We start from the raw sequence: 18,605 nt of genomic DNA on the forward strand, positions 1-18,605 counted from the left end.
TGGCAAAATGTGGACTGAGGCTTAAGAAATACAGCCTTAAAATAAGCCTTAAATCTCATCTGCCCCAGATTAGCACTTCTTGCAAAGTGGTCTCTACCTTTTCGTGTGTCGGTTCTGAACACCTTGGGTGGGCCCGGGCCCACTTTTCGCGTGTGGATTCATAGAAAATCTGTGCTTTCGGGGCACTCAGGGGAGGAGTGCCAACTGGATTACAAAATCAGGCCCTACAGAAGAGCTGTTTTCTCCATTACTTGCTTCTCGGGGTGCTCTCTGCGTCCTAGCCGCTGCAGTCTAAATGCTCTCTAATCCATTGTCTTTTTCAGGTTCTTGCTAAAGAGGTAGGTTAATATACCAGTTTTCACGGTGGAAGACTTTGGGAGATTGAGTAACTTGCTCCACATCCCAGGGCCAAGCTTTCCAGCTTCTGTCAGCCAGGCTCCAAGCACTTTTCCTTGGAGAAAAAGGAAAAGTACCTTCCTGCACCTTTGGGCCCGTGAACACACTCATATAGGAAATAATACAGGAAAGCGGTTGTAAGCTACTAAACTTGTCTTTCTTTCTACCTGAACTGTGACCCCGGTTAGCAACCTGTCCTGTGACGGCACCTCATTTAGGAAGAGCAGTGCCAAAGTAGTAAGTAGTATTTATTGAGTGTGCTAGGTGCTTTGGATACGTCATTTCTTTAACCCTGAGAGAAATAAGATCTTCTTTGGGAGATGAAAATGTCTCAGTGATCAGGTTCACAGATTACATACCCAAATCAAAACATTCCCTCTTCTTTCTTCCATTTCCCAAGAACTCAAATATATTTCTATTCATGGATGGAAACAGTATTCAATTTTCTTCATCACTTGGCTGATGTGGTATCTGGTGCCCTCTAGCTATAGAAAAATTCTTTGGTAGAAGTGATGCGCTAGACCTTTGGCCATCTCTACAGGCTTGTTTAGGCCTTTATCCTTACTTGAGCCTGAAACTGCAACAGTCCATTTGTAACAACTAATTTTGATAACAGAGAGTTTCTTACACTGATTATAAGCTCTGATGACATAGTAGTTAAGATTCTTTTAGCTGTAAGAAGCAAACACTGAGAATGTACTGAGCCAGGTAACTGTGGGTAGTCTAGGTTTCAATTTCAGGACTACATCAATCCAGGACTCAGGCGATACTCCTAGGCTCAGCCTCTCAGGGTGGTTTTCTCTCAGCGTGGGTTGACTCTGTCTCCAGCTCTGGCAGGAACCACCTCACCAGTTCCACACTTCAAATATTCCCACTTCAAATGCAGTGGAGAAAAAAAAAAAAGAGTTTGTGTCCCACTGTTTCCAGGAAAGCTCACGACAGAATGTGATATGCTGGTTGCCTTAACCAACTGGGATTCCCTGTCTTCCTCTCCCCTCACTACATACACACACAGGCCCTGGGATTGGTGTCAATGCCACTGTGATGGTTAATCCTATGTTGACACATAGGATGATGTGTCACTCTGACTAGGCCACAGTACCCAAACAGTTGGTACTATCTGAGGTGTTTCTAGGTGTATTTCTTGAATGGGATTAATATTTAAATCAATAGACTTTGAGTAAAGCAGGTGCCCTCCATAGTGTGGGTAGGCCTCATCCAGTCAATGGAAGGCCTTAAGAAAAGGAGTGACCTCTCTTGAGAGAAAGGGAATTCTGCCAGCAGATGGTCTTTGGACGAGAACTGCAATTCTTCCCTGGGTTTCCAGCCTGCTTAACCTGCCCTGCACATTCTGGACTTGCCAGCCTACATAATCAAATAAAACAATGCCTTACATCTTTCTCTCTATATATATACATAGGTCTATCTATCTATCTATAGGTAGATAGATAGATAAATAGATAGATCTAGCTATATAGATCTTGATATCTGTCTGTATATATCCTATTGTGTTTGTTTTTCTAGAGAATCCTGACAAGTACAACCACCCACATCAAATAGCTAAGAAGAGGGAAGAGGAACAAAGGCAACTTAGAGATGCTGTTACCAGGGAGAAGGGGAAAGATGTAGGATAAACAGTCATGAACGTGCACTGCAAGTGGGGATTATTAAAATCAATGTGTTGCCATTTAGTGAGAGCAGTTTTTTTGATAACAATTTTTAAAACATTCGTGGAGAAGAAATAAAAGTAGTCTTGATGGTAAAAAGGTATTGGGGGTTTTCTTCCTCCCAGCTTTTTAAAATAGGCAGATGTGTGTTTAAATGTTATTCAGAAGGAAATGTTCAATGGCAAGGATCTCTTTAGAGTAGAACAGGCTTTAACTCATATGGTGTGGTTTCAGGAAAATCAGGACGGTTGTCCAGAGTATCTCCCACATCTGGTAGAGTGCCAGAAATTCTGTTATTAAAATTGTATTTCTTTGCCCTTGAAGGCTTGGAGGCCTGTAGGAATACATTGTTAAATAAAAATAACCATTAGAGATGTCTGAACTGTTTCTCGCAGAACACCAGCGTTCCTAAGGTGGTCATTCAGAAGGTGTTCTTCAAAGGACTCTATAAAGAAGACAGAGGCTGAGGAACAGTATATATCATAGCCCCCTCTTAGACAGTCACAGTGCATATTAGCATATTGAAGGCTCTGAGAAGTCTTGGATTAAGAGATCTGTTTAAATTAACCCAGAATTTTCTAAAATCATTTGATCATGAAACACATTCCTCCCCACAAAGCATCTATAATTATTTCATTGAACTTGAGGGTAATTGGGTGGAGGGGGGCAGATCGGGTTAGAAAGAGCAGGGCCTCAGGAACAAGAATATCGAAGTTTAATTCCTGGATCTGCTATTTATTAACTACCCAAATGGCCAATGTTGCTTAAACTTTTTTGGCTACAATTCTTTATTTATAAAGTAAGTTTAATAATCACCTACCTCACTGGGTTAAAATGGTAAATATTAAGTAAGGAAGAACCATTTGTAAAAGTTGCTGGCTCATGATTCACTCATGAGATGCTGATTTTGTCAACTGTTCTCTCTGTCTCTCTCTCTCTCTATCCTCCCTCCCTTCCTCCCTCCTTTCTTCCCTTCCTTCCTTTTATGATTCTTTTTTAATTTCAATAAACTTTTAAATTTCAGAACAGTTTTAGGTTTACAGAAAAGTTGCAAAGATAATACACAGTCTCTCCACATCCCACACACACCCCCAACTTCCTGGCTCCAGCCCCCCACCATTCACGTCTTTTTGTGTCTGTTTTGGGCTGGGAACTGTAGGAACCGGACTGGCCAGCCAGGGTCTTCTTCACAGCACTATCAATCTACAGGGAGATGAGCAGAGACAGATAAATCCATACCTACAAGACTGGGCCATGAGGGCAGTGCAAAACACCAGGTGAGTGAAAGCATTTAGGAGGGTGACCTCATCCAGACTTGGGAGCCTGGAAAGGCTACCAGAAGAAAATGTCCACAGAGAGGGAGTCTGATGGATGAGGAATGAGCCAGGCAAAGGGAGGGAAAGGAGAGTGTTCCTAATGGGATGCAGCCATCTGGGAAGGAAGAAGAGTACCTGAGTGAGGGTGTAAAGCTTAGTGAAGGATGCCGAGGAAATACCGCTTCACTGGTGCCCAGCCTAGGAACTACTTTCAGAGTCATGCTCCTTGATGATGTCATTATACAAACTTTCTTCTGTAAAATTCTTGCAGAACTGGCTAAACAGACAGATCAACTTTTCCAAAACAATAGTGACTTCGAGCTGTTAACCAAAGCACTAAAGTACTACTTTTTTTTTTTTTTTTTAAGAAAATTCGCCAGGAAATAATGAGTAACAAAGGAGGGGAAGTAATTGTGAACTTCTAACACAGCTGGAGCTGTGTGATTTGTCTTGGGAGTTAGCTTTGTACTCCTCTTGAGAAATAAAAGGTCCGTCCTCTTCGGAATCCCCACAGCACAATATCTGAAACTTTTCGTTCGGTAACTCTCACTACATACACTAGTCCGGGGACTCCTGTGAGCCTCTCAGGTCACCACCACAACACGTGGAGCTGAGGGAAGACTGGGTCTTTTCTGAGAATCCCAGCAGTTAGCCGAGGCTTCTGCACGGAGGCAGGATGTCTGCGCTCTGCACCCCAGTCCTCCCCAGCCTTCCCAGTTTAAACTGCGGAAGAGTTTAGAAAGGACATCAAGCCCGCTCTCAAGATCCTCACCTGAGCTAGGCATGCCAGCCGACTGCGGAAACGCCCGCCACGGGGAATGCCCGTTTGTGTAACAAATCCCCACTCCCGGCTCTACAACCCCGTCACCCCCCCACCCCGCCCCGTGCGCGCGCAGGCTGAATCGACGGCGCCCTCCCCCACCCAGGCGTTCCGCAGCAAAGCTTCCTCCTCCAACCTCGGCTCCCCCCCGCCCCCGGGCCCGGGGACCTTTCTTTAAGTCTTTTCGGGTCTCTCAGAAGAGACACGCAGGTGCTCGGAGACGCTGCTGGAGAAAGAGAAAAGCGCTACCGGAGTAACTGTGCGTGAGCGCCCCCGGGGGGGGCCCGGCGGGAACACTCTCTCAGGCTGGCTGGAGCGCGGGGAGGGGCCCGGCGGGGCTGTGACTTCTCACGGGGTGTGTGACCCGCTCGGGTGCCAGTTGGAGAGGCTCCTTCACTTTGGCGATTGCTCCACAGCCATGTCCGAGATCTGGGTTCTCTGGCCACTGGTGAGTGTTTTCCTGCCCGGGCGGGAGCCTCTCCCAGCTCGGCCACTGGGCGGGCGCGGTGCGGGCGGGAGCTGGACTAGCTCCGGGGGCGTCAGGGGGACGCGCGCGTGGGCGGCGGGCTTGTCCGGCCTCTGACAGGCTGGCTCACCAGAGCTGCCAGGACTTTCCCTGAGGGCGGGATCTCAGGAAACCGGGGAACTCGTTTTTCTTGGGGCTGGATATAGAGCGGTAAGCCCGCGGGGCAGGCGGAACAGCTCCGGGTGCTCCCCGGGGACGCTGTTCGCGGCCCAGAGAGGGGTGGGCGCCGGGGGCGGGCCGGGGCGTGCGAGATTTGAGTGTCGCTGGAGGGACCGGAGACTGGAGGGGATCTTCTGGACAAGTCTTTACAAGCCATGCCGAAGCACCGCTGCTGTGCTGGTGGATGTGCGCGCCGCGGGGCGGTGAGAACCTGCACTCCCTGCACTGGTAATACAGGTTTTCCGGCAGTTCCCAACTTTAGGGAATAAATCAGCCCCGAGGCGGTGGTTAAACCTGAGGCTTTGGACTGCACCGTTTCTTTCTTGAAAAAGTTATCTTGGGGGTGAATGCGCCTTAAGAGACTTGTTTACCTTCTTATCGCTACACAGAAAAAGAAACTGTTTTGTTTCCCTTCCGGTAATCCCTCTCCTTAAGACCGTGAGTCACTATCTCAGGTTTGGTCTTTTTTTTTTTTTTTTTTTTTAAATTTTCTTCTCTCCATTTTCTTTCTTGTTATCTTTCATTGCTTGCTGAACTCCGGGGCGGTAGGGAACCTGGGCCTCACTGCTCAGGCGGTGGTACCTGCTGCCACCGCGCACGCGCTGGGGAGCCTGTACTTGGCCTAGAAGCCTAAGCAGCGGCCACCTCTTTTGGAGAGTCCCTGCCTCAGCAATGCCAGCGTGGTGACGGCTGATCGAAGACACTGGGCCTCCAGAGGTTCATGTGAGTTCCGAATTCTCTGAAAGCCAACGGATTCTTACTTTGTTGGTCCCCATCAAAGTGCCAGGACTTTGGCACAGATCAGAATGTCTACGAATGTGATCTCAGTTCATTCGCAGCTGCGCAGGAAGGAAGATGTCCTCATCTCCATTTTACAGATGGCGAAATGGGGTTCGGAAAGCTTAAGTAATTAGACCGAGTCCAAACAGTAAGCGGCAGGGCTGGGATTTAATTTAGATCCAGTTCCAAAGCCCGGGCGGTTCGTTGATTGCACCTGATGTCCAGATGACAAGAGTTGAAAGGAAGAAAGCACTGATGTCTGGAACAATCTTATGATTGGAAAAAAACAAATTTCCCTGATCCTTTCAGAAATAATGTACAATATTTGGGCTCCTTTAGGAATTTTCTTCGAGAAAATTTAGGATTCAAAATTGAGAAACCATTTATACAACCTCAGATCACACTCTTCTCTTCCTTATCATTAACCACTGCCTTATTGCAGTGTTAGTTGCTTTGACAATCTCTTAGCTCTTGGAACAACAATACTAATAAGTGTAGCAAAATTATCAAGGCCCAGAGCTATGCTTAACTTTTATACTATAGCATCTTTACCAGAGGTGCATGTTTAAAGCACCAAGGAAACTGCTTTTCTGAAAGAATGCACACACATTCATACACACACATATATGCATGTATATATACATACACATTTATTTATATATACATGTTATAATATCTATAATATATATTAAACATAATTTGCTTATTACTGTTATATATGATATGTGGCCTAAGAAATTAACATTTATCAAATAAAATTTATCAATACAGAGGTGTAAAAAGAAAAAATCTGACATAACCCTATCACCTAGATAATCATTGTTTGCATTTTGTAGTATATCCTCTATTTCTCTTTTCTAATATGACTTTTAAATTTAGTTACACAGAATGCTGCCCTGCCCCCATCACTGGCACAATATCACGCCTCTATTCTTAAAGAAGTTTCCACACCATTATGTCACCTTGTGTGTCTCTAGAAAATGCTTGCTTTTATGACTTCGCACTTAGTAGGGCTTTATTTACTAGTGTGCAAATAAATTAAATGGGGGCTCGAGTGCTAATTACATGCAACGCAGAAGCAAATTTGGTTTAATCGTGTTAGTGGGCTGGAAGTGGATGGGAGGGAGCGGCCATATTTTCTCTTTTCCTCTTTCTTCCTCTAGTCCTCTTGTGTCTAGCGCAATCTATGGTCAGCAAATATCCCATCCTTTACCTCTTTGCTTCTCCTCCCTTTTTCTTCCCTCTTGGAGTTAGTTTTCTCTCCCCTAGTTTCTGGGTGTCATTTCCATGGGACCTACGATAAGTAAGTTTGAAAGCCCCAAACAATTCACAAGTGTCTAAAGGATACAGAAAAAGAGGCAAACTTACTTTAGAAATTTGTGTGAGAAATAGCTGTGAGGACTGCTGCTGCTTCTTTTAATAGCACATAGTCCTCATAGGCTTTGTCTTGTACTGTTTAGGTCTATGGTTAGGCAGTTACTAGATTAGCCATTTTCCTCTCCTTTATTTCTTAGAGCACTTCTCAAAATTATGGTCGAGGACAAGGAGAGGGCCGCTGAAAAAGAAGTCGGTGTATTTATAAGTAATCATACAGAAGAGTTTCAGGGACAAAATAAAAGACAGTTGTTTAGTTTATAATTTAATAATTTTTCTTAAACCAGCCTAAGAGACATGAAATAGGTTGCAATGTGTTTGTTTATTGTTGTTTTTAACAGGTTTTCCTTAAATCATAAAAAACTTGAAAATTCTTACGAATAAAATAAATTATGAAATGTAATTTAAAACATTAACAACCAGGATGGAAAAACAGAAATTTATAAAAGATGGCAAGATTGAAAAAAAAAAAAAAAAGATGGCAAGATTGGAAAGGAAAAATGAAATTGATATATGGAAATCTTTGGGTCCTTCATGACTAGCTACAATTGGGTGAATGAAAAATCTTCTATTGTCTGTCTCCATAATACAATTACCACCCTTGGTGGCAAAATTAGAGTTTAATTTAGAAAAAGCAATTTTTATTCTTGCGTTGAGACAAAGAGGACTCAGGATTTGGATGTTGTCTCTAAGTAAGTTTCTTTGGGACACTAAACAAGTAATTTACTTCTAAATAGTTCTTAATGGTGGAAATGTCAGTAGTTCAAAGGAATCTCTCTGAAGGCTACCACAACTACCAAGGACAGAGTAATCATTTTCTAAGAGATGATCAAAAACCTGAATAAGGAAATCCCCCACTTGAAAACCCCTAGTGAGTTAAGTGCCTTTTGGTGAATTATCTTAGGTTCCAAAAGTCCCTTAAATGAGCACATGTTTTGTAATAGGTACTAAAGACTTATTGACTTATGATGAAAAATAATAAGTAATAATGTAAAGATAATACCATATATAGCTTATTACCAAAAAATTATTTGTAGGACCATTGTAAGTACCTTAATGGATAGTATTGTATTCTTTTTGCTGTGTGTGTGTATCTATTCACAAAAGTGGGAAAACAGCATTTAACTACCTAATAAGTCCTTTCATTTTCTGGAAGACCCTTGCTTTAAAATGAAAGAAATAAAATGAATAAATAAATAAACAAAATGAAATAAAATAATGTATCTTTAGCTTTTTATGTAGTTGGACTCCTAACACCAATTAACTATCTTCCATTCAGTCTTAAACAGGAACAAATAATTCAAAAGTACTTGCCTACTTGCATACTATTTTCTTTGAAGTGAGACTATGAGTTGTAAGGCCCAAATTAGAAAGTTGATCATTGTAAGATTGTTAACTTCACCTTCCTCAGAAGGAAATGGGCTAGTTCTCCTCTTTGATCACAGCTCCCTTTCTGATTTGGAATGAGCTTTTGTGCGACCAAGCCATCCCCATCTTTGGGCAGTTAGAAACAGCAGCCATTGCTCTCTTGGACACCTGGCCCGAGATCCACTAAGTGCGGGATGATAGCGACTTTCGTATGAAATTGTACATTTTGAGTAAGGCCAATCTTGTAAGTTAGCAAATCTGACTACAAATTCAATCGTCAGAGGTACTCAGCCCAGCAAGGCAAGCAAGCCTACCGCAGGTAGGTTTTGTTAAGCTGCGAACTGGGATAAACTTGGAAAATTAGAATAAACTTTGCTTCGGAGTCATTAACGTCAGTCTGTCCTACAGTCAAGTGATGCAGCATTCTGGATTTAGTCTCCTCTGTGTTCTGGGAGGCCATAAAAATATAAGATGTGAGAAACATCAACACTTTTGATTTCTGAGGTCAGAGATCTTAGAAAAAAGAGGGGAGACAGAGAGAGAAAATGAACTCAGAACCTGTGGTGTAAGGCTCTTGCCCCTTGCTGAGGATTGAGCTATGGTTTTTAGCCATCCTCACAAAAGGATCCTTGTTCCTGATGGACTGTTTTTTCACATGGATGTCTGTGTGGATTTAGGCCTGATTTCAAAAATTGGGCTTACACTGCCCCAGGCTATGTTTTGTCTACCCTGCACAGCACTGACACAAACAGTATGTATGTGTGCAGGTATATATTTTTAATATTAGCTGCCACCACTTAAATGTTGGAAGATTTTGGTTTCTCTTGAAAACTGGAAGATCTGGACCCACATGCCACCTGACCCCCACTCCCCTGGATCAAATGGCTGCCCCTTTGGTCCACGTGCACCTCTCCATTTGACCAGGCCCTCCTACACTTTGTTGTCTGTTCCACCTGGATGCTTTACTCCTGTGATAGCCCTGGGACCCCTCTGGGCATTTAAGGACTCTAGGGTTCTAGTTTAGGACTTGGTAGCCCTCCCATCACCCATTTCCTCCACCAAAGATGACTTCTTTTCTTTTCGGGCTTATTTTTAGAAGGGTCATTATTTCTCCATGAAAAGTCAAATTCTGATTTGCAAGTGCAGAGCACAGATGCTGTTACTCTGTAACACTCTTATCTTCTCACATGTAAATGTAGTCGCCTGCTAACCTCAAATTGTGCTTCCTCCAGTTGGTCTTCAGCTGGGAGGAGCATCAAAATAGCCACCAGGGTTATTAAATATTAAGTAACAGAACATAATCATAAGGAGACCCCATTCTCAGAGATCCAGATTCTTTAGGTCTGTGTTGGGACCTAAGCATTTTTTAAATTTTTAATCCATCACTACATGATTCTAATGTCTTTCAGGGTTTTGAAAATGATTTTTCTAACTCTAGCACTAAACTCAAAATCTAATCCCAGATGAAATTCTCTGGGTTTCCTCATTTTGTTTTATTTATGGCTTGATTCAGTCAGGGGTCTAACCAGTCCCGTACTCCCACTGCCTCAGCTATCTCTCTCCTGGTCTTCCCAAGAAACTAGCCTTAAGAAAGAATGAAAACATTACTGGAATAAGATTACCTTGTGTAATTTTATTTACTCATTTTGAAAAAAGAACGAACGGGATCTTCACTTATCTCTTTAATATAGAAAATTTTCTTTTATTTGTTTTTATTTCAGTTTTTCAATAATGCACCTACTACAAAATGTCATTACTATTTCCTTACCCTTTACACAAATATATTCGAGATGCATTATACAATCGGAAATGGTGAACTATTAATGGTCTTTTTAGAATTCCTTTTTCCTAAAGTATTGATAAGTAATTAAAAGTCTAAAGAGCGAATGACCAGAACTAGCCTCTTGTTCCAGTTGTGTCCTGGACAGTAGGGGACAGTGAGATTTCAACCCCCTAGTGGGGCCTGTAAGACTGGGAAGAAGTTCAGGTTCCTAGGGGCCCCTGATGATTCCGGTTCTGAAGACTGTTTGCCATCTCTTGTCTGTTTAGTTCAGTGATAGTTCAAGATGGGAAATCCTAGTGCTCAGCTATGAGGAGTTCCCAAGTGTGTATGCACCACTGACCTCCCTCAAATCCAGAATCTGAGGGAATCAAGAGATGGTGGTTTGGGCCTGTATTCATTTCCCATGGCTGCCGTAACACAGCACCACAGACTGGGTGGCTTAAACAACAGAAATTTATTTTCTCTCATGTCTGGAGGTTAGAAGAAGCCTAGACTCTGAGGCAATGATCTCTTCCTCGCCTCTCTCCTTGGCTTGTCAATGGCCCTGTGTCTTCACGTCATCTTCCCCTTGTCTGTGCCTGCGTCCAAGTTTCTTCTTATAGGGACACCAGTCATATCGGATTAAGGTGCACCCAAGGACCTCATTTTAACTAATTTCCTCTTTAAAGACCCTATCTCCAAACATGGTGACATTCTGGGCTACTTGGGGTTAGGACTTCACCATAGGAATATGGATGTGAGGGAGATACACTTCAGCCCATAGGAGTCTGAATCTCTTGAGCTAGCTGTGTGACATGGACCAGTCACCCCACCACCCGTTTGGGGCATAGCTTCTCCTATAAGGTGAAGGGCTTGGGTTGGGTCATCTCTAAAACTCTTCACCATGATTACTGGAGAGCTTCTAGTCAGCTTGAATATCTATAATCAGCCTGAAGTGTGTGCTCAGTATTGAAAAATCTCGCTGACTGTTCCAGAGATGTCTACTTATTCTTGCTGCCATTTTTCACCACCAGACACCTTTTTTTTTTTTTTTTTGCCTCTGCTTTTTAAAATTCTTTTCCTGTTTGCTTTGAACTTCACTAAGAACAGAAAAAAAGGTGATTTTTTAAACTTCCTTTTCAAACCCTAGCTCATCTCTTAGGGCCAATTGCCGCACTGCTTCTTTGAAGTAATGCTAATGGGATTCTCAGTTTCTTCCAGTAGTTTGTTTAATTCAGTCACTGCAATGTTACTCTATTTGTAATTGCCATGTTAAATCTTGGGTGTTTATGATTCCTGGGAAAGTGTGGAGAGCTTGTCAAAGTGAAGTGATATACCTCAAGGGTGGCCATCAGTTTCTGGGTCTGGCCATTCCTGCTCCATTCCTGCTTTGTTTCTTCTACGTAGTAACCAGGTTGACTATGAAAAGTGATTCATCACTGCTGCAGATAATTAATAAAAATCCAGCTGTTCTTTCAGTTTCTCATCATCTGATACAAGGGACAAAGTCTCACGTCACCCTGTTTCTGAGAGTTTCAAATGGAGCAAATGCAAAGATTGGAGGATAGGAAGACTTCTGATTCCTATTTGTGCATTGCAGATCCCCACCCCTGCAAGGGACTCACAGTGGGTGTGATGGCACTCAGGCTGGAGGAAGGGAAACCTAAACTCCCCTTCCTTTCAAGCTGCAGACCAGGGCTGGGAAGTTTCACCTTCCCTGCCAGCCAGAACCGCAACCTGGACAGTCCTGCTACAGTTTTCCCAGACTAGAGGGCAGGGGACTGACTTCTGGGTTCCAGGAAGTTCCTGCCAGACTGCCTCCACCTTCAACATGCATTTGCTTTGAAGGTTCATTGTATAATTAACACACAGGCGTCTTGCGAACAATTGTCTGAAAACAAATTGAGTTGTTTGTGTGCCTATGTGGAGAAAGCAACTAGGAAAGTAATTTGTAAACCTGAAACAGCCCAGAGGTGTTTGGGCCAGCGTTGTCGAGTCCTCCCTTGGCCAGTCCTAACTGTGGGTTATTGGACGAGTCATTTCATATACTCTGTGCTCAGCTTCCTCGGCTATAAAATAAGGCCGTAATAATTCCTCATGTGTAGATTTATTGCGATGACCACGAGGTGATGTGTGTGAATGAACTTTGTAAAAAGCTAGGCAAATGTCTAGGGTTTGGTTTCCTGACTTAACATTTTCACAAACAATTCAGAAGGAGAGAGAGAAGCAAGTTTTCTGATTTGCAGAAAATATTAAAATCCTGTAGATAATGAAAGATGCAAGGAGATCCATTTTTAAAATCTATATTGAAGCTGAGCAGATGCTCATATGGTCCCTTTCTGCTTTGACGTTCCAGGATGCTACGAGACTGCAGCGTCTATGGTTATGATTGGCTGTATGATCCCACTGTGGCTTCAGTGGTCAACATGTTAATTACCAGTGTGATTCAGGAGACATTTACCTTTAACTCTCTTAATAGCTAGCTGCTAATAATGCTTTTGCTGAGGTCCTCAGGTATGTCCCCATTTGGGCTAAGCCAAGTTCCTCTAGGTGTGACCTGCCTGGAAAGCCCTTCCCAGCTAGTCATCCACTTGCAACAAGTCACTGCCCAAATGTCTTCTTATTCTGTGGCCTTCCCAGACCACTCTTCCTAAAACATCACTACCTCACCCTTCAAACTCTCCATGCCCCCAAGCTTGCTTTATTCCTTTAAATAGCACTTATTCCTCCTTGACATATTTCTTTGTTTCTTTATCATTTCCCTCCACACGATGCTTAATATTATGTGTCGACATGACTGGACCATGGCACCCAGATATTTGCTCAAACATTATTCTGGATGTTTCTGCGACAGTTTTGCTTGTTTTTTTGTTTTGGTTGATTTGTACATTTAAATTGGTAAGCTTTGAGTAAGTTAGATACCCTCTGTAAGTGAGTGGGCCTCATTCAGTCAGTTGAATGCCTTAATAGAATGAAGACTGAGATTCCCTAAGGAAGAAGGAGTTCTGCCAGACTGCCTTTGGACTTGAGCTGCAGCTCTTCCCTGACTCCTCAGCATGCTGGCCTACCCCATCAGCAGAATTTGGACTTGGCAAGCCTTTACAGTTGTGTGAGCCAATTCCTTAAAATAAATCAATCTCTCTCTCTTCACACACACACACACACACACACACACGTGTGTGCGCACACACACAAGCACTATTGGTCCTGTTTCTCTCAAGAACCCTGACTAATACAGTACACCTCATTTCCATATAAACTCTATGAGAGCTAAGTCTTTATCTGTTTACTGCTCTGTTCTTGGATGTCTGTCTAGCACATAGTAGGTACTCAACAAAGTATTTACTCATTTAAGTAATTGATTAATGTGTTAGCTAATATTATTCCCAGCGGAATATAAAATTGAGGTCTCTCTGACTTTTGAATCTTTGTCATGATGGAAATTTTAAATTAATTGTATTCCTTTTTTTCCCATTTGGTTATCATTTGCCTTAGTTTATCCACTTTTCACATCTTTGATTTAACTGATTTTCTGGCCTTTTCAGCTTTTTTGAAAAAAAATTTTTTTGAGCATTCTGATCACTTAGTTCTTTGTGGGTTTCCTGCCTTGTCACAGTCAAAAACACCCCAGTTTCTGCCTGGAAAGTTTGGGTTAAATCTTTGCATACTACAAACTTGAGCTAATGCAAAAACTTAAAAAAACACAAGCTGTGTGGAACACTGCTTACATAATATCTTGTAAGAGTTAGAACATGCTCTTTAGACCCATTTTTCTTTTTTTATCCTCGACATAATTCTTTGATGCTGAACTAAGTAGGAAATGTTTCCAGAAATTCAGCTCTGTGAAGCAGGTGTGATCAAATATGAGATGAGTTTGGCACTGGTATCTGCTCCATGGCCAGTGATGTTTATGTCTTTCACTGTTCTACTCCAAGATTCACATTTCTCAAATTCTGAATGTATTTTTGAACAGTGGGTTTTGATTTCCAGTCAAAAACTTCAAAACTAAAGCAAAATTAGAAAGTACATTTCTCTTAGACATCTCCAGAACGTTTAGTATATGCACAGTTTTTTTAGAAATAACACTAAGGTAACAATTCATAAATGTTACATTACATAAATGTTAAGCACTCTCTGAGTGCTTGATCATTTAAACCAGGAATTGTGGACCTGCTTGTAATATTGTCACATGACTGCTGGATGAAATTAGCTTACCAAGGAAAGGATGGGACCTATAGCTGTAGGGGACACACACACACACATCCACACACTATTGGGTATCAACTTTGAGCACCTTTGACTTGTCAATTTTGGCTACCCAATTTTGACTCAGATCTCTTTGAGTTTAAATCTGTGTCATTTTCTTCAGTTTCTGGTGAGAAACCAGAATTGAAAGAGAAGGAGAGCAAGTAACATCTCACTGTTAAGTCCCTCTTCCCAGCAACAGAGGTGGCTGATAACAGAAAGGAGTTGTGTCTACTCAGTTTGGTTGCCTAGATTCTGTTTTCCATTATCTCTTGCAAAAAGGACTTACTGATTTCTTCTAGCTACAGAGATTTTTACATTTGTTTGAGAATTTTCATGTGCTGGCAATGTCTGGAATGTTACATGGTTAGTATATTTAATTTCTGACTGTCAAATAGAACAAAGTTTGTTATAGAGTAAGGGTCCTAAAAGGTGAATGACTTTCATTTGAACGCCCTTCCCATCTTAGCAGTTAACCCTTTGGTGTGATTTCAATCACGTTATTATTTCCTAAAGTGCCCAATTCAGTTACTGTTCATTAGCTATTGATGCTCTGATCTGGAAGAGGGACTAATATTAACAGGATGACAGGATGACCTTCTGTAGAAAAGGTAAGAAGCGGGGAACTGTCATCTTGAAAAGAGAAATTGATACTAATAAATACTTTTTGTTCAAAGCTGCTTTAGAAGCAGATCATAGATTCAAATGTGTTTTAAAAAGTAAGAGTCATGCAAATATAACATTAAAAATCCCCCAATGATTAATACATTACAAATAATATGCCCATGTGCAAATCTGCTTTTGGAAACTTAACATTCATTTTCGATTATAATCGATGTTACTTGTCTCTGTGTTCACAGAACCTGGCACATAGAAGGTGCTAGTGAAATGTCTGTTGGGTTAAAAAGGCAGTGGTTTGATAGTGAAGCCAGTACATTTAGGCATAATTCCTCTGATCTGTTTACCATTTCCAATTATTCTTTACATAGAATTGTTCATATAGAGAAAGTAAGCTGTATTTTATGGTGAGTTGGGTGTAGGGGAAAAAACACTGTAATAAGAGTGAGGAGACTCAGACAAGTCCTAGCTCTCTACCTTTTGCTCATGAGTGACCCTGGATAAGTCAGGTATTTTCTTGATATTTTGGTGTGATATTCCCTCCTGGAGTCTGGATGTTAGAAATGTATTTTTCAGTACATCAATACATCCATCCCAGGAGGAAAAGATGGCAACCGCATCTCCTTCGTCCCTCCTTCCTTGGAGGTCCCATGGTATCTTGTGACTTAGAAGGGATGCAGGCTTTGGTGACAAAGGGGGAAGGGCTAAAAGGGAAGATGTGGGGACTCCTGTGGCAGTGATTTATACGTGAAGAATATTTAGTTCCCTTGACCCAGAAGATGCCATAAAGTAGAAGGAAAAAAGTATACCATGAAAACTATGAAAAATGACCTTGAGGGAAAAATCCTCAGAACCAGTAGTTTAAAATTTTTTGATGCTTAGCAATGAATTTACATATTCCACATAAGATGAAAAATTATGTGTATTTGTGTTTAGAGAGACAAACAATAAATGTTTAGAAAACCTGAGAAAGGAATCAAACAGACATTACCTCCAAATGTTTCCATACATTTTAGAGGCTCATTTTTCTAAGGAGCTCAAGCCTAACTAAGATGAATTTGACACAGTGTCACTTGGACCTATGGGTTTGTCTCCAGAAAAAAGGAACAAATAATAAAGATTGGTTCTCTATTAAGAGAAGTTCATTTTTCCTGAATAAAAGTGAAGAAAATCCTGTTGGATTTATTGTATGGTTAGATAACCAGGAAGGAGTTCATCAAAACTGTAGATTCTATTGCTATATATAAAAAAGGAAGAAACAGAACATGCTGTAAGCTAAGTACCAGGATTGGGAGAAATTATCACTTTTTATCCTCACAATAACCCTTCAAGACAGAAAATACTGTTGTCACTTACAGATCAGGAAACTGAGGATCAGTGAGGCCCTTTAACTTGCCCAAAGTCAGTGTTGGCAGCAGAGCTGGGATTCAAACCGCAGTCGTTTTGAAATTTCATGTTTTTTCCTACTCTGCTATGTTGTCCCTCACTGGAACTTAATAATAATACTGCTTACCAGCCACCTATTTATTATGTGTGAGGAATTGTGCTAAGAACTTGAAGTGCATTACAGCAAACCTATGAAGAAGAGATTATGTCCACCTTATAGAAGCAAACATCACAGCAAACCTATGAAGAAGAGATTATGTCCACCTTATAGATAACAAAACAGAGACGTGGAGAATTTAAGTGACTTTCCCCTCAATCATAGGGCTGCTAAGTGGGAGCCGTGACTTTTGAGCCCAGAGCTGTGGCTCCTACCATCCGTGATGCCGTTTCTCGGGTAGTTTGGAGAACCCAAGATCTGGACTGTCATGCAATTGATCTGCTCCTTTTTTGGAGATGAGTCAGTGGAAGGATGGAACCCACGTTGATTTTGCCTGTGCATGGCAAATAAAATACAGCCATTTGGGGCGACTTACACCTGTTTACCAAGTTGCTTAGTTCAGAAGTCAGTAAAATTCTCTTCATGTTTTTCATTTACAGATATTTACCTCCATTGCTGGACCATTGTCTAAAGGTGATAATTCCCATGTGGCTGATAGCAACTCTGAGATGCTGAAATTGAGTAAGAATATTACTAAAAGGGAGAGCTGCGGTGAAGGCCTGTATCGTGAGCACGAATTTTGTTGTCAGCCGTGTCCTCCTGGTATGTTATACAAAAAAAATCTAGCGATCAGAATGAAAATCAGGGTGAGGAGTAGCATATAATAATAATGAAGAGAGTGTTTTTTTTTTTTTTTTTTTTGCGGTACGTGGGCTTCTCACTGTTGCGGACCACAGGCTCCGGACACGCAGGCTCAGCGGCCATGGCTCACGGGCCCAGCCGCTCCGCGGCATGTGGGATCTTCCCAGACCGGGGCATGAACCCACGTCCCCTGCATCGGCAGGCGGACTCTCAACCACTGCGCCACCAGGGAAGCCCCGAAGAGAGTGTTTTTATAGTGTTTAGTTCTCCTGCATTATGGCCTGACTGGGAAGGAAAAAAAATATGACATTATTTTCCGAAGACCAGCTTATGTCATCTTTATCACACTGGTTTGATGTGAGAATAAGTAAATATAATTTATAAATGACATGTACCTCAGAAATGAGAGGATTTATTTATTTAGCTCCATTTTTCAATAGCAAAAGCAGACTAATTTGTGGATATTAAAACTTAGCACATCAGACTGGTGAGAATATATCATAATAATTGTGGAGCTCTGAAAGCAAGGGACTTCTATCCTTAAGAGATGTCTCAACACTTCCCTTCGATCAGAAAGTCTCTGAGAAAGCTGTTTGTCCTAGCACTGAAGCCTGCAAAATACATTTGCATTTTACAACCAAATAACTAGATAAGCTAGGAAAGCAATGGAGAAAAACCAACCATTTTTTAAAATCAGTATTTTTGAAATGAAAACCAATTTCAGATTGGAAATCCTTCAAACAGTAGCAAATTGGAAGCTAAGCAAAATGCAATTGGGCAGACTTTTTTTTCAACATGGAGTAGAGTTGACTACTATTTTATACAGATATGGATCTCCCAGTTGCATTGTGAAGGAAAACAGGAAGATAAAGGAAAACAACACATGGGCATATGCGATAGATTAATAGAACCATAAAGGACGGTGGTAAGTTTCATGTTTGGCTCTCCAGGCCTCCAGCACTCTAGCTGCTAAACAGGCATGGGCCCTGTTTATAAAAAGATTCTAACAGTCCATCTTGGCCTTCTCTCCAGGTTTTAATAACCCTTATGGAAAATCTCTGATAATCTAACCCATTTACATTTAAGCATATTCACATTTACTCTTTTCCAAATGAGAATGAAGAATGGCTTTCTGGCTTTTTTGTAACTTGCTAAACACCATCTATTTTTCCTGTGAATTGAGACCTTTACTCCTATTTTTAAAACCTAAAATGCAAATTAAAATGAAGATAATAAGCTTTGAATATCAAACTGTTAAGGACTTTGTTTGCTTTTTGTTTGTTTGTTTTGCTTTGTTTTATTTTCGTTTTAGAAGTGATCTCAGTCCTGGTGAGTTTGCTTGTGAGATAACTCTCATATGTCATTCTTGGAATGTAAATTGTTAAAAAA

The 18,605-nt window shown here is 41.5% G+C and overlaps 1 protein-coding gene across 15 annotated transcripts in view; it reads left to right on the forward strand.

Annotated features, from left to right (window-relative positions):
- The first annotated feature begins 4,320 nt into the window (after positions 1 to 4,320).
- The window catches only part of FAS (Fas cell surface death receptor), a 35,426-nt gene continuing 21,141 nt past the window's right edge, over positions 4,321 to 18,605 (forward strand). For 8 of the 15 annotated variants that reach the window (XM_027111970.1, XM_027111972.1, XM_027111974.1 and 5 more), the window contains exons 1-2: positions 4,323 to 4,647; positions 17,015 to 17,177. In XM_027111970.1, coding sequence (XP_026967771.1) covers positions 4,618 to 4,647; positions 17,015 to 17,177 — 193 coding nt within the window. In that variant the 5' untranslated portion in view covers positions 4,323 to 4,617. Of the gene's footprint in view, positions 4,648 to 5,006; positions 5,113 to 5,495; positions 5,608 to 17,014; positions 17,178 to 18,605 lie in introns of those variants that run through there. The other 7 variants (XM_027111983.1, XM_027111984.1, XM_027111985.1 and 4 more) reach the window with 5 other exon arrangements.

This window comes from Aethalodelphis obliquidens, unplaced genomic scaffold (genome assembly GCF_003676395.1).
Source record: "Aethalodelphis obliquidens isolate GAN/ISIS:26980383/991018 unplaced genomic scaffold, ASM367639v1 scaffold11, whole genome shotgun sequence".
NCBI lineage: Eukaryota > Metazoa > Chordata > Mammalia > Artiodactyla > Delphinidae > Aethalodelphis > Aethalodelphis obliquidens.